This window comes from Oreochromis niloticus, linkage group LG22 (genome assembly GCF_001858045.2).
Source record: "Oreochromis niloticus isolate F11D_XX linkage group LG22, O_niloticus_UMD_NMBU, whole genome shotgun sequence".
NCBI lineage: Eukaryota > Metazoa > Chordata > Actinopteri > Cichliformes > Cichlidae > Oreochromis > Oreochromis niloticus.
Window position 1 is genome coordinate 20,673,749 of NC_031985.2, and position 16,599 is coordinate 20,690,347.

Below are 16,599 nucleotides of genomic sequence, written 5' to 3' on the forward strand. Positions count from 1 at the left end.
TTGAAAAATGACACAATTTATCTATTTTAGCCTCGGTTTTTAGATTATTGTTTGAAGAATAACCGCCATTAGCTTTCCATTAATATCTGTGCATCTAATATTAATGCAGAGCTGCACGCTTTAGGTCTAACATGAGTAGTTATGTTTCTGATGAAGGCCAAAAATCTGCCTTGAAAAAAACCTTCTTTGAATAAACTATATTTATCCGACCATTAAAATCTACCTCACCTAGAAAATAATAAAATCAAGAGGGTTTTTTTAACAAAAAAGTGTAATAGTAAACTTGGTGTCAGAAAAGATGAAGAGGTCCTACCTCCAGCCAATCATTAGCCTGCAGTATACACATAGCCTGTATGTAAAAGACAGGTGTAGTTTCTGGGTAAAAAAAGTGAAGTCATTCACCTGCCTTTTTTTCTAATGGCCAGCAGGGGGAGACTCCCCTGGTTCCAGTTGATACTAAGTCTATGGGGAAAAGACCCTCAGCTCTGTTGGTTGTGACATCATTAACACTTTTCTGATTAGTTTATGGTCTTGAGCACAAAATGATAATTTTATAAATTATGGCTTTAATTGGAAGCAAAAAAGAGATTAAAGCAAGGTATGCTTTAGGGCGCTTGATCATTAAATCGAGTTTCAAAGCAGAAAAAAATGTTCTGCTTGAGGCTTCGTAACAGGATTTCACTAACCACTGTCTGACATACCCATACAAAGAAGCTCTGCATCAATTAACAAACACCAAAAGAAATAAAAGTATTCCAATATGATGCATTTAAATAAAAGTTAAAAATAGTGATATTTTGACCTTTGGCCTCTGCCTTCAGGCCACGGCTCCAGTGTCCATCCCGTCCAGCAGCAGCAACAACTCGGCCGGCTCGGCGTCCACCAGCTTCACTCCCACCAACAGCTCCAGTTTCAGCATCTCTTGGCAGTCGCCACCCGTCACTTTCACCGGGACCACGGTGAGAAAGCCTGGCTGAGCCTTTGCTTTCACGCAGCTCGTCTTTCTCTTATTCATGATCTGCTCTCGTTCTCCAGGTGTCTCCCAGTAAGAGCCAAGGATTTGGTGACCAACGTTCCCAGACCATTGCAGTGCTTTCGTCCCCTCCCAGAGCCACCGCTGCCCTCAGGTACTGGACTCTCACAGAGTCTCACCTTATGGCTGGTTATAGCTTCAGTTAAAGGTCCAATTAAATCTTTCTCTTTCAGCTTGTTTGGTGCAACTTGAAAAATGGAATAAGGCTCTGATTTGTGTTTATATATCTCTGCAGTCAGTGGCGTAATTAAAAAGAACCAGTTAGCTTAGCACAATGGTGGGACTGGGAGGAGACAGATATTATGTTTTTCCTTAGCAAAAAGGACATTTCTTCCAATATATTGACGTACCTCAAAAAAATTAAAATGTAAAAAGTTGAATATGATCCATCAGTTATTTAAGAAAGTGAAAATTTAATCTGTTCTAAACTCATTACATAGAAACCATAATGCTTCGAGCATTTCTGTTTTGACTTTGATAATTATGGCCTACAGCTAAAAAAAACATATCTCACATTATTAGAATATTTCATTTCGAGTTTGAGTAAATTGCTATGAACACAGTTTAAATAGTGTGTGCCTGTCAGTCTAGTGCAGCAAACACAGCCACAATCATGGGGAATACCACATGCTTTACGGCCCTCCAGATGACGATCATCTACAGCCCACACAGGGAGAGTGAGCCGCAGAAGGTCACTGCTGTAAAGGCTGGCTGTTTGCAGAGAGCTGTAGTGGAGGATTGGAGTACTGTGGGGAGGACTTGGGACCTCCACAGTACCAAAACTGCCAAATATTTTGCTGACTGTGTTATTGCTGTACCTGATTGGCCATTGACCTGAACCCCACAGAGGAACTATGGGCTGTTGTCAGGAAGAAGATACACACAAGCTGAGACAGCAACTTCATCTGCAAACATGTGGAATATGTCAGATAGATTTGTGTTCATGTTAACCTCTAACATGTTGTAGTCTTCCTGGTTTTCTGGTTGTGGTTTTCAAATTTATGCTTTTATAGTGGACGAAGTTTCTAATAGTGAGGTCAGTGTAAATACGAGTAATCTCTGTGAGCTGAAAACTCGGGATTGCTCTTTTTGCTTGGTTATGACATCATAGATGATGTCCCTAAGTAGCTCCACCCTCCTGTGGCTTTGAGGGGCAACCAGTGAGAAAAGCTTTTTTCCAGGGAGGCTGGCCTTAAAGGGAGAGGAGCTAATCAGTTTGTTGCAGTGGGCATCTGGGCAAGACGAATAAGATTTATAAGCGTTGTGCTGTTGTTTGTTATGTCGTTAATATATAACAGCTTCGTGTGTTGTTGGTCTTCATCTCTCCTCCAGTCGGAAGGTGCGTGGCGAGGGGAAGAAGTGCCGTAAGGTGTACGGGATGGAGAACCGCGACATGTGGTGCACCGCGTGCCGCTGGAAGAAGGCCTGCCAGAGATTCACTGACTGATCGTCCCCCACAGCTCGCCAGACAAACAGGCACTGCAGTTTTCCAGCTGAGGAAAACAAGGGGGAAAGTGGGGGGGGCGTCATCCTGCATGCATTCGGTTTTCTTCAGATCAACATCGCAACTGTCCGTCAAGCTATGGCCCCGCCCTCGTTCTCCGGCTCCGCCCACACCCCACCCAACCTCGTCAGCTCCACTGAACCATTCCAGCTGTGGAAGCAACCGCAGGACGGCAGAGTCACCTTTCACATCGCCGTCCGGGATTCCCAGCGTGGGCTCGCCATTCCCTTCTTTCCCAGTTTTTGGGAAAACCTTGGTGCAGCTAAACAGTGTAAAGAAAAAAAAAAAGATTTCTGCAGTTTTTTTTGTTTTCTTTTTTTAATGTTGGGTTCAGTGTTGCATCTTTCTATGTTTTGTACAGCTCTGGTTTTTAAATGAAAGTCTTGTCAAAGAAGGGGGTCGAGAAAAATTCCAAAAGATTTTTTTTTTTAAGTGTGTGTGTTTTCTCAAAAGATTAGAGGAAAAAACACTTTTTTTATCCAAAAGAAGAAGGGAACTCTCTGAAGTCCGTTTGAAGAAAGCTATGAAAAGCACGCGGAGGTAAAGCTCGCAGTTTTTGTTCTTCCTTCGACTCGTTCGTCCCTTTGTATCCAATTCTGGACTTTGAGGTGATCTTTTATCACCAACATCCCGGTCCCTCACGCCTCCCGGACAGCCCCGAGGGAATGCATGTGTGGCATAGCCGGGAAGGGGTGGTGGACAGTCGGAAAGGAGGAGGAAGAGACACACACACATGTACACACACACACGAGATGAATGACCAATGCAAAAAAAAAAAAAAAAAAAAAAAAAAGAACAAATAAAGCAGAAGATCCAACTTACAGTCAGGGAAAGCAGATGGACCATACGAGTGATCTACACACAAACACGGTTTCTTCTCACACAATCAAAAGCAGATCACGTCGACTTCTATCCGTTGTTTCTTTGCTTTATCAGGGATGTGATTCTGAAGAGAGCAAAAAAAACCAGCAGCTTAAACTGTATGCAGCACTATCTCAACAGCTTCTATCTTTCATGACAACTTTGCAACCAAAAACTTTATCCTGTCCTTCACGTTTTGTTTGGTTTTTTTGGTTAAGGTGCCATGTTTAGTGTAGTCGGTGTCATTTATTTCTTTTTCTTTTTTTGGGGTGAAACTAAGATTGTTTACCTACCTGCTACTACAATGTGTGTTAAAGACCCTCCTCATAGCACTGGAAGTCAGCAGCATGCGACGCCATTAAATGTTCAACACAATCGCCCTCCTCCACCAACTTTTACTCCAGCAAATTAAGTTTGTGTTTACATCCGCCACAAAGGCGCCTCCCGATGACCTGATATCCAAAAGAAGGGAGGGCTGAAAACCCAAAGTGAGATACTTTTTGTGTAACAGAGTTCCTTTGTGGTCCCTTTTAAAAAGCTGGAAGTGTTTCCGCGTCGTCTCCTGACTGGACGTTCCAGAAAGAGTAATAATATTTGTCCGCCCGCCTGCGGCTGGTCCCCCTTAAATTCTCTGCAGCAAACTTTTGTTTTCATTTTTGGGAGAGCAAAGCGGCACTTAATTAAGTCACTCCTTTGGCGTTTAACTTAATTCACTCGGCACGCAAAGCTTTGGCTCACAAGAGTCCGTGTGATTGGCTGCTGAGGTGAGAGGAGGTTGAAATGCGGTTATCTAGTTTGAATTCCAGCCTCCTTTCTTCTGCCTCAGAGCCAGGAAACAGAATCACGAGGCCCGAGCGTTTACGAACGCGGACCAACTCTTTCGATCTGCTTTCTAAGATCGTCCTGAAAGCCTCGACCTTTTTTGGGAGGGTTTCTCTCAAACACACTCTCTCACACACACTCGCACACAAAGAGGCTTCATCAGAGTTACTAAAAACCAACACCAGCTGATAAACTCACACACGCTCGTCCAGTTTAAGCGCCTGAAAGTTGTGGCGCTCTCTTACGTTTGATCAGCTGTTTATAGTTTGTTCCTGTATTCTGTATATATTTGTTTTCCTTTTACGCTCCTTTTTCGTTTTAATGACCGCCGACCTCGGTCATCACAAATGCCACCTTATGAACGAGCCGTGCTTTTGTTGTCCCCGCTGTAGGCGCAGCCTTCAAGTCACTCTTTGAAAGGCCATTGTGCTCCTTCTGTGTCATTACAGTGAGGTTTTGGTATCATGTGAACATGTTACTGTTTAAGTCAAATCTATTATCTGGAAAGAAACCGTTGCATTCAAAACTAAAAGAATGAAACTAATTTGTTTTGTTTTTTTTAATTTTCATACATATGAATATACACATCCATATATATATATATATATATATATGAAGTGTTTATGATTTTTGTTTTCATGTTCTGCTGAGGGAGACTCTTATGTGGCGTCATCGTCTTCATAAACTAAGCTCGTTAGGCTCTTTTGAGTGAGCGTGACCCTCACGTTCCCGCCTGGAGCTCCTTCACGTTAACGCTCTCCACTGCCGGCGCTGGGTCAAAAACTGCAGTTGATTAAAACCTTTATCATATTTCCAATTCTGCCACTCCGCCACCCCCATCTTTCCCCGCCCGCAGGCCCGCCTGCAATTAGCTTGATTGACACCTCAGTGTGTTTGCGCCCGTGTGTACGCTCGCTGGCTCTTGTGTGTGAACTCTGAAGGAGCCCCGGGCGAAGCGTGTGTGTGGGGGGTGCTGCTGAAGCTCGATGCCCCTGCACTCCCCTGAAGCGTCTAATGGCCCGTGGCATTTCTCTGTCTCGTCCACTCCTGATTTGCCCGCACTGGGGTTTAAGGATGTTTTAGTTGAGGCTGAATGGGGCTTCTCCGTCTTAGCGTCTGGATCATTTTCCTCCACTGATGTTTAAAATATATTTATATATATTCGGCAGCCAATCGGATTCAGTCAGGGTCCTGTCCAGAAACAAGTCCCTTCAGTAGTTCAGATCATTCAGAGCACTGGATAATTACAGTGGCAGCATTTCCAGGCAGCTAGTTTTTTCTCTCTCTGGGTTGTCGAGCCGATCTCATGGCTGACAATAAGATTTGGCCAAAATAAGCTCATCTCACTCCCTCGCTTAGAGGTGATCCAAAAAAAAATTACCTCAAAGATATATTTGCTGCCATATTTCCGAAACCCGTCCATGCCCTCTTGGATCGTGGGGAAGCTCGATGGGATTTGTTTTGTGGACCGTGGCCCGATCTGAGAACATCTCGATGGCCCAAACATGGCCTCGGCGTGACGGTGCTTTCAGAGACACTCTGCCAGGGTTTGTCTTTGCATGCTGTACGTCCTGGTGCCCTCGGCGGGAGGAGAAACAGAGGTGCTAAACACTCAACGCAGTGCTGTTTCTCCATTAACTCCATTTTGTAAACGTTGTTTTGCTGTAGAACATGAAAATAAAATAAAAAACCCCACCCGAAAAACAAACAAACAAAAATACACAGTTGTTTTTTTTAATGCTTTTATTTTGGTGACTTCTATTGATGACCATTTCCTCACATCTGCGGCTCAGCCTTGTGAATAGATGGAAAACACCGGCAGAATATTAAATCGGCTTATTTTCTATTTCACATTGAATCTGAGCTCTTATGTTCAAGCTTGGAAGTTATTTTCTGTAACAACAAAGGGCTTCTGAATAACAGCTGATAAAATATGCTCCAATCACAGTTCATGTACTCACTGGTCCTTGAGCTTTCAGTCTTCATCAGCAGGTTCAGTTTTCATTGAACTGCAGATCTTTGAACTGAATATGATTTTCTCATTTTATTTCAGCTGTGCAGTCTCGGTCTGCTCGAGTCTGAACTTCAAAACTTACTCAAAAGAATCAAATATTCACCATGCAGGAGGGCTCGTTTCATAACAGTCTAATAATTGGTTCATTAATAATCACCACAGCTGGTAAAATTAGGACTAATGGGAACTAAGTTACAAACTTATGGGTTGTAAAGTAGCTTAAAATGGGAATTAAGTGAATAAAGTGGACCTGTTGTGTTCTTTTCTTATTTTTGTCACATATACTGTTGCAGTTATATTAAAATAATCAGACTAACAAAAGTGATCCCAGCCAACCAGAAGCTCAGGCTTCAGAAGACAGAAGCCCCACCCACCAGCTGTTAAAATATGCTGCTTGTGAGGGGCAGCCAATCGGTGGAAAGCTGGCTAAAAATGAAGGGGGCTGAACTCATCAGGCTTGTACTGTAGCCCGTAATATAAATAAGGATTATTTCAAACTGTGAGTCATGCAAAGCTACTCTAGCAGAACCAGAGAATACAAGTGTGGCTCATTATAGGAAAGTAGCATAATAAATAGGTCCCCTTTTAAATTTGCCTTTTATCAGTGCTGATGAAGACCTTCAAAGGCTCTGGATGAAGTGAGTAAACAGGCAGGTTTTCTTACCGCACACCGAGCATGATGAAATTTGAAAGAACGTGCAGACATATGCCTGCAGCATCTTGTTATTTAACTATCAAATGGAGATATTTACAGAGATGCAGAATAATTTATAATTTACTCCCATTCAGATGAAAATAGCAGGGGGAAAAAAGATCATGATGTTCATCATTTTACCCCCAAATTGACAGGTTAATGATGTGCAACACACCATATGGCAGCATCGCACCAATCAGATCATCTAACTTGTTCATTCATATTAATCTGATCTCTCAGCCCTGAAACCTGATGGGATTTTGGGGGTTGGAGGCGTAAACACGAGTTCAGAAATGGGCTGTCATTATGAACACGTGTACACACAGCTGAATTAAAACGGTGGCATCAAAGGCCCACGATAGGCGGGCTTGTTGCTCGAGAGAGAGCCATATGAATACTTATGAGGACTTTTTTTGTTTTGTTTTTTGTTTTCTTGTCACATGGAGCGGCAGCGGCTGGTCTGGCTTTTGTTCTCTGTCGTGTTTACTTCGCTGCTGCCTATTAAAGGGCTGAGCTGTGATTTATGAGCCGAGTAAAACAAGACAGCATTATTCTACTTACGGACGATATAAACATCAACTCTTATGAGCTATGAGGGACCCTCTGTGTGTGTGTGTGCGCGTGTGTGTGTGTTGCACTTTGGGCTGTCACCGCTCCTGAACGGTGACAGCTTTAACAGCAGTTCACGTGTTGACAGTTTTATGAGGACCCCTCGTTTGTGTAAGCTGATCCTTAGCCAGATCAATATTTCATACGTGACGACGCTTGTTTTTGTGACAAGAGGCTGACACTTAATATACCCTGTATCATCCACCTATGAGGTCAATATATGCTACAGTACAGTATATCTAAGCTACAGTATCGGTGTGTATCAGTATATTGATGTGATATCTCTAACTATAATACGATCAAAATTCCTCCTTTTTTTATTTAAAGTGACAGGCTGTGCCTTTGGTCAGGTGGCCTCCCCTCCCCGGCCCCCACCTCAGCTCTGTCTGCAGACGTGCCACCCACCCACGTCTAGTGGGCGATAATGCGCGTGAGCCCACGGTGCTGTTATCTGCCCCTGCGCCCTGCAGTTCGCGTCACAGACCCCCCAGTGTTCTGCAAGGCTAACAGCAGGTGGCGCTCTGCTGAGACTGGGGAACAAGTGTATTTGCAGTGTCAGAGCCTTCCAACTCTCTGGCCTGGTTTTTATGGCTGCTGTGCTAAGTGGCAGGATTTTTTTGGGTGTGTGTCTTTGCCTCTTTTTAGCTGCCACTGCAGCAGCAGGGGGCAGCGTTGTTGTTCTTGTTGTCGATTTAAAAGGGTAGGGGCCCTCTTCTCGAGTCCGTCCTTCATTCATTCAGGAATGTGAATAAGGAGGAGGAGGGTGGAAGGATGGGTGAAATGGCTTTGGGAAACGCTCAGAAATCCTGAGTGTGTGTTTCCAGGAGCTGCTCCCCCCTCTCGACCACCACCTCTCATTTCTGGTGGTTACCTTTTGGAGGAGTCTTGAATGTGCCTTGATGAGTGTGGAGTTTCTAGATCGGACCTCAAGCCGTCGCAGCGTTGTGCTCTGAGAAACTCTGGAGGAATGTTTCTGGTGCTGGCTAGTCTGAGTTCTCCTGTGAGTCGTGTTCAGAGGCCTCTTTAGCCCCGTCTCAGTCCCAGAAAGAAAGATGTTGCAAGATATCTGCGAGTGACTTTTCTACTCTTTGCTGTAAACTTATTTTTTTGATCCAAACCTGATGATGATAATGATGATGATACTGTTTCCAATGTGTTTTTTTGTTTAGTTTTTTTCCTTCTCTTTGCTTTCCCAAACATGAACCCTCTCTCCCCTTTGTGTAAGGGCTTGTAGATAAATATATGTTGACATGAAGAAGAATCGCTGTCGTGGTGCAATCTTGATATGTTTGGGAAATCAAGGAAGCCTCGTTTTCGGCAAACGGCATGTGAAACAGTCGGTGAGATGATCCGTTTTTAGCGCTGAGCTGCTAAGCGGCTTCCACGGGAAAACCTCAACGGGCATCGCTCGGGTTCGGCGTGAAGGTGAGGCGATCAGGCAAAGAGAAGAAACTCACTTTCCGTCAGCCGGAATTCTATCATTGGATTTTTAATCATTCCGAATATTAATTCGCTAAACAGTCGAGCCGGTGCACCGGCGCTCAGTCTTTGTTTTCAGGGTATTTGTGCCGCAGCTTCCTCAGTTTGAACTCGAATATGCAACAGAGAGCTCGGCCCTCTCTCCAAACTGGATCACCTCACTGGCTGTTTTATTTTGATTACAATCATGTAGACCTCAAGAACTCAATGACTGTCGCACTGGATTTTTACACTCCTTTTTCAAACATTCTATATATATATATCTATATCTATATATAAATATATATATATATATATATATACACTGCTCTGGTCTAACTGTATTTTTAATACTGCATGTGCATGCAAATAAGGAAATTATGGGAAAACATGACTTTATATAAATGTGCTCTACTTGTGCTGTGGCGTCCAGGACGGGGACTCGAGAGCAGCCGGTGCAATCTCAGTTTTCTTTTAGCTAAAACGTCACAGTTTTGCTTAAAAATAAAATCCCCCGATTTTGTTTGCAAATCTCTTTAAAAGTACCCGATTCCTCAGCTGGTTGGATGCCGGCGAGAGGAGGAATTCTTTGTCGTCCCTCCTCCTGCATGCACCACCCTCGGGAAGCTGGATTGAAAAGACACCCAAAGCTTCGCAAAGGCCGATGTTTCCCATGTGTGGACATCAGTCACAGGAGGCTTGAATCATGTGGTACTTGTCAAACTTTGAATCAACTGTTTACACCACACACGGTACAAAATGATTTGAGAGGTCTAACCACGAGTTCGCTAAAACACGGTGATTATTTAAAACAACATTTCCCCGATTTTAAGATGTTTAAGTAACTTTGCAAAGGGGACTTTGTTTGGCAGCGGCCGCTCTCCACCCTGACGTGGTCGCCACGGTCTGTTGCGTTTTTCTATCCTTTTGAAGCCTCTAAATGTAAATGTTTGATATGTGTTTCCAGACTGTAAACTAGATGCAACACATTTTCCTGCTCCAGAGTCTGTTCAGTGCATTGGGTGCCACAGTTGGGCTGTAAAATCTCAAACACTTCCTCATCTGTTACCACCGGCGACCGCGGCTGGGAGATGTTTCTTCTACGCTGAGGTGCTTAGGGTGTCATTTCCTGAACGGGGTCGGTTCTGCTTTTGATTCAGCTGCCAGGCGTCGAGCAAACTTTAAGCAGCGAAGGCGTTTTGAGAAATCTTTGCTCTGTTGAAGCTAGGAAGTGAAAGTATATGAGGCTAATGTCAGCAACGCCGATATCCGGAAGTGTCCAGTGGCGCGGCGCTCAACACTGCAGACACTTTGTGTCCTTGTGGTTGAAATGTTTGCATGTCCAGTACGTGTACTGTGGAGCAGTCCCAGCAGCTGGCAGATGCCAGAACTCCAGGAGCGGCACACTATTGTCCACTTTTTGGCTCCCGGCTTCTGTCTGTGACACAGAGACTGGGAGAAACGGAGGAGGCTGAGTTGGTGTGCATCAAAGTCCACCTCCAGTGCATTTTAATCTTAAATTAAATGACCCATTTGTTTGTTTGAGCTGCACAAAAACCAAAGCATAAAAAGCAATAATTTGCCAGTGTCAGCAGGGTTGTGGCCCAGACTGTTTCTTAGTTCTAAGTTTTGTATTTCAACCCAAACCACAATCAGTTTTGTTGCCTGACTGTAACCAAACTGAAAAGAAAAGCAATTATGATGCTACAAGCTCTCCCACCAGCACCGCAGAAAGTAACAAGTCTGGGTGAAGAAATGCTCCACCGCACCATTAAACAGGTGGATGCCATTTATAGATAAATTCAGTCACTGCAAAACAGAACAGTCACACTAGAGAAAACAGTGGGTGGAGACCGCAGGGTGACCAAAATTATTGCAGCCGTGTGCGAAGAACCTGCGATCCCATTGACTTCGAAAAGGTTGCATCAATGACGAGGACCATGTCTTCAATGTGACTTTGGTGCATGAAGATAAAACTGAAACAATCTGAGATTGAACAGGGCCAAGTTCGCCAAGTTCCATCCAATCTGTGTTAATGCAGCGATTCACTGATGAAGCAGCAAATATCACAATTCTGTAAGTCCAGTCCGAACCTCACAGAGCTGAAACATGAAGACAGAACAATGATTTAACTGCAAAATGACAAAGGCGCTCAGTAACCTGTAAGTAGGAATATAGCCAATGGGAACCAGTTCAGTCGAGACTCCGAATGCAAAGAGACGTGTCATGGATGCAGACTGGCTCAGGTTGGGTGCAGCGTGCTAGAAATCTGTCTGCGTTTCTGAATTAAGCAGGGACTTCGCTTGGATCCACTCGAGTCCCTGTGAGGTAAATTTAATCATCAGCTGTTAGTACAGACATCTGAGTGCCTGCTTGAGTTTTGTGACCGATCAGAGTTTACATGACAAAGCACCATCTATGCACCCTGCCAAAGTGACGGACTTCAAGCAGATTGACTGCTCAATCCTCGGGTCTCCAGTTCTTCCTTGTCTGCAGTCGAGTATAATCAAGACTTTACATGACAGTTATGTGCAAACCTTCCAATCTGCCCACGAGTGGTTGGAGTCAGACTAATTGTTTCACCTTGCGATCAAAAGTGATATTGGTTGCCTCACCTTCTTGCAATCAGGTGACGAATTTGGAAAAAGTTCAGTGCAATAACCCGGCGATCGAAGGCTTTTTTTTTTTTTAACCTACTCACAAGGAGGTTACCATGTCCTGTGTTTGCTCTAGTGTGACTGAGCCGTCAGAGGTGCTGCTGTGGCAGAGTGCACCGAGCTCCTTCTGTTTTTCCCAGTCTGGAGTTTAAGTTAAGCTGACAGGCTAACTTCTCCACAAGCTTCAGAGGTTTTCTCGACTCTCATCAAGAAAACAAATAAAGACTTTCTTGATGATCTTTGGCATTTGGATGCAAGCTGACTGATTAAGATACAGTTTTCAGATGGAAATCAGTTGATCTTTGCAAGTACCACCTTAAACCAGACAAAAGGATTTCCTCTGGTATCTCCTCCAGTCAGCATTATGAGCCTATAACACCCCCTCTGATAACTCAAACACCGTCAGCTCTGAGAGAAACACTAGTCTCACAAAGTCTCTTCTTCCTTCTATATGTGCTGAAAATAAGTCCTAGGAAGCCGCTTAAAACTTCACGATGAGCTCCAGTATCGTTCTCGCAGGCCTCCTTCCTGGGGGGGGAGAAAAGTCTAAAGACGGGGATGGGCGCTATGCAGCCGATGTAGGGATTTAGCTCAGACCAGTTTGGGGAGGTACGAACTGTTTCCAAACTGGCGATGCTCTCTGGTTTTCATCCATCGCTCAAGCAACCGCATCATTTATATCAGTCGGCATCATGTATCAAGCAGGATCTGTTAGGATAATATGCAACCGTACACCAGCGACAACACATTTGTCGCCTGTTTTTTGGGCCTCTGTCACTGCACGCATTAAACAGTGATGTAACACAACACAGACCTCTCTCATCTCCACACACACGCAAGCGAGCAAACACAATATGAGTGAAAGAGGTGTGAAAGCCCACTGAGTGAGATCATGGGGGCAATATGTGGTCCTGCTGCTCAGCGTATGTCCCCGTGGCTTCAGATCTCATCATGTGACGATGCGAAGAGCTTGCTCGTGTCTCACCGGGCCGCTGGTCCAAAAACACAGATCCGCTAAGGAGTTATCGGCATCTGTGTGTGTGTGAGAGAGAGAGAGATGATGGAGTGTGTTTCCAATGACCGCCCGAGGTATGTCCCATCTGCTCAATGTAGCATTTATACCTCCTCCTGTTGTGTGTTTGTGTTGCGAAAGTGAGCACAAAAGCTTATTCTGTGTGTGTCTGTGTGTGTGTTTGTACACCTCTACTCCCTACAAAGCCTGGTCAAGCCATTCCTGCAACCATAAATGCACATTTCAGTGTTCAAGCTGTCTTACCTCATGAATTTTCACCGCCCTAGACACACACTTCTGCTCCTCACACCAGCCCAACGCCCGCCTGCGTGATTCATTACCACACACACTGGCATCTGCGGAGCATCACCTTCCATCAGGCAACCAGTACGAGCTGTAACTCCGCGTTTACAGGACGCGGAGGCCTCTCTGAGTCAAGAGCGCAGACGATGTTAGGTGTTATCGGCTGAGCGCGTGAGGGAGGGGCGGGGGGAGCTGCTGCTGTTTGTGCGTACGCGTGCGTCCGAGTCTTTGAATAATTGATGAGGACGATGAGAAACGGGGCACGCACGCAGGGCTCCCCATCTGTGACCTTAGATGATAAGAATCGCTGCTGTCCGTGGAATCGGTAGCTTGCCTTTTACTGTGAGGGCGCCGGGGGGGGGGGAGAAGAAGGAGACAGACATGGGTCAGTTTTACCCGAGACAAAGAGATTTGTGCAACCGCAGGCTCTGGTTTTCATGAAGGTGGACTCGGTTCTGCATGTTTGCGCCACAACAGAAGGTCTCAGATGTCCGTGGGGCCGATCACATGTGTCAGAGTGCAAAGAAGGAAGTGATGATAGGAACATGCACTACGGTTTGATGCTTGACTGTGGTGTCTGGGAAGTCAGAAATGACCCCCGCCCCCCTCTCTCTTTGCAGGGTAGGAATATGCTTATTCACATTATCATGAAGTTTGAAGAGAAGATCGATACCAGCTGCTTGTTTATTATAAAATTATAGAACAACGTGCCGCAACAAGTTGGCTTGCAGACGAGCTGGCTTTGGTGTCTGCAAGACTGACCTACCCACATTCTCTAAACCAGGGGTGTCAAACATAAGGCATGGGGGCTAGAATTGGCCGGCAAAGACTCCAATCTGGGTGGCTTTGAAAAAGGAGGAAAGATGGCATAAATTTTGGACTTTTAACAGTGTTTTCATACGTTTTACAGCTTCTTCCTTCCCCATACTATCATAGTGTGAGCGATGAGCTGCCCACTTTATTATTTAGTTATAATTTCTTTCAGTTTGAGCCCAAAGAGTCGCGCTGACAGATTTCATTTCACTTACCACAGTAGAAAAACTTTATCGTGTGGAAAAACTGATTTGCTCTGTAAATGTTTGGTTAAACTTCTTCACATTGACAGAAAGATGTTGCGCTGTGTGCGGCCCACGATGGAAAATGAGTTTGACATCCCTGCTCTAAACTATTTAACTCAGAGGTTTTAAAATAGTTTTTTTTTTCTTTCAGTTGAAAAACTTTAACCAGTGCTGGGGAACACACATTGCTTTGACTAGCTCCCACAAAACCCCACGGCATATTTCCCATTTTGTGCTACACACAGGTGGGAAACGGGACCCTGGGAGCCCACATAATGACACATACTATAGGGTCCCCTGTGGTACGTGTCACTAATGTCTCCCTTCATAGCAGCGTATTGATCTTCTTGTTCAACTCTTAACAAGAGAAATCCAAAACGGCCCAAATTGTTATTTGGGATTCCCGGAGGTTTGTTTTTTTCCTTCTGCCTGCTGGACCTTACACACACTAAGCCATGTTTCGACTGAATGTTCTCTTTCTGCACATTTAAACCGGCCTGCTTCTTCATAACTCGCACGACAACAACAGCTGTCAGTGTCACACACTGAGTCTACACGGGATCCTTTGTGAACACAGCACACGACACAAAGCACTTGCAGTAAAGATCTATCACAAAATGTGTACTCTATTGCACCAGTGATGTTATTATTATTATGGCATTCTTTTCCACGATATTATCAAACGACTTCTATCGATATATATATATATGATTTTTCTCCGGTTGGGAAGAATCGGTGCACACTGACTGTTAAATCTCCTGTACCATTTTGTTTTTTCTTATCTGATCTCTGTGTGTGTAGAAAACGCCATCGTTCTTGTTGTAAAATTGTGTTTACTGACAAAGTGCGTTCTGGTGCTGTTGTTGTTTGACTCGGTGTAGAGTTTAGACCTTCTCCAGAGCGATCTGCGTGACTACACGTTTCTGCAGGCGTCTGGTTATAACTGAATAAAGATTTTTTGGCAGCTGTTTGTTAGCTGCTGTCGGTGTGTCGTTTCTCCTGAATGTGGCGCTTCTGTGTGAGTGCAGTTTAACCACACATGCTTTCTGATAACACACAGTGTTCTTTAAGATTGTTTATTTGAAGTAATATAGGTCTACAGATCAGTTTTAGAGTTAGTACATTTCTAACAAGCTCAAAAATCAATATTTGGTATGACATCCTTTATTCTTCAACACAGCTTGGATAAAAGAGTTCAGGCTTTCTTGTGATTTCTTTAAGTAGTCTTCAGAAAGTTTTCCAGGCTTCTTGAAGCACTTTCGGATGTCGGCTCCCTTTTGTTCTGTTGTTGATCCCACACTGCTTCAGTAATGTAGAGATCCGAGCTCTGGGAAGGCCAATCCACGACTGATATGGTCATTATGTGGTTTTCTGTCCAATTATGCTATTACTGTATTGGCCATGTGTGTGGGATCATTCTCATGCTGACAAATGAAGCTTTTGCTGATCTGATGCCAGTATTACATAGTGGATCAGAATAAGATTCCCTTCACTTCCCCATTTCTTAAGGACATGACTTTCAGCTACTGTTCAGCTGCTGTAGATAGTTCAGGCCTACCAATACTTCTTTTGTCCTCCACTTGTCCAGTTTCCTCAAATTTTTTAGGGGGAAATATGTATCTCAGCACGGTGTGCACAAGTTCTTAGTTAATGGCTCAAAAATACTGTTTTATGGCAGCGAAACTGCGACTCCATTAAAGAAATTGGAGCAAATAAGTCTTTGTAACCAGCTGCTGGTAACAAAATGTCTAAAGATACAATTTAAACTTCTTTGCAAAGTTGTCTGTACGCTGAATATTGCTTCATCCATATTTTATGTGGACTTGGGTCAGTTTTACGTAGCTTAAACAAACATTTCTCTGAAAACGGTCAGGCATGAGGACTGGATTGAAAACGAGTGGGGAAAAAAAACAGCCAATGTGTAAAGAAAACCTTTAAAAGCCTGGAGAACTATTGCTCGAGACCACTTTATAAGAAAGTCTGGCTCCTTGGAAGCAAAATATAAAGAAATGAGGGGTGACTCGAGACTTTTGCACAGTACTGTGGTAGGAACAACAATTAAATACAAATACCAACTGCTTTGTTAGTCATATTATTGCAGTCAACTCTAAATTTATACTTCTCATTTTACCGCTGCTTTAGCCCAGACTTCAGGTCTGATTTAAACGCTGATCAGATCAGTATTTTCAACTTTTTCCACCTCTAGTGTCACTGAAACTGCTGCTTATATATTTAGAAGCCGGTTACAAACATTTTAGGCCTGTTGTCGCCTCTGACTTCCTCACTTCTCCTACAGCTCCCCTCACTGTGACAGGCAGCAGTAATGACTGTGAGTCAGCTCAGCAGCAGGCTCCAGGCTGTCTGGGTCGGACTGAGACGTAAAAGCACCACAAGCAGAGCTTCTGATCTTGGCTGCCCTCTTGTGTTCAGTTGAGGTATTGCAGCTCCATAATATTTGCGTATTTAATGTAAAATGACATCATAGAAACTAATGAATAAACACAGTGGGGTAAGCAATGTTGCCTGAGTGACTCCCCACTCCTTCCACATAAAGTCAATGAGCACTGAGTCAGG

At 44.1% G+C, this 16,599-nt stretch overlaps 1 protein-coding gene across 2 annotated transcripts in view; it reads left to right on the forward strand.

Moving 5' to 3' along the window:
• The window catches only part of znf704 (zinc finger protein 704), a 63,446-nt gene extending 48,446 nt beyond the window's left edge, over window positions 1-15,000 (forward strand). For both annotated transcript variants that reach the window (XM_005478489.4, XM_005478488.4), the window contains exons 7-9: window positions 822-959; window positions 1,036-1,127; window positions 2,366-15,000. In XM_005478489.4, the coding sequence (XP_005478546.1) occupies window positions 822-959; window positions 1,036-1,127; window positions 2,366-2,480 (345 nt within the window). In that variant the 3' untranslated portion in view covers window positions 2,481-15,000. The remainder of the gene's footprint in view (window positions 1-821; window positions 960-1,035; window positions 1,128-2,365) is intronic.
• The last annotated feature ends 1,599 nt before the right edge of the window (window positions 15,001-16,599 follow it).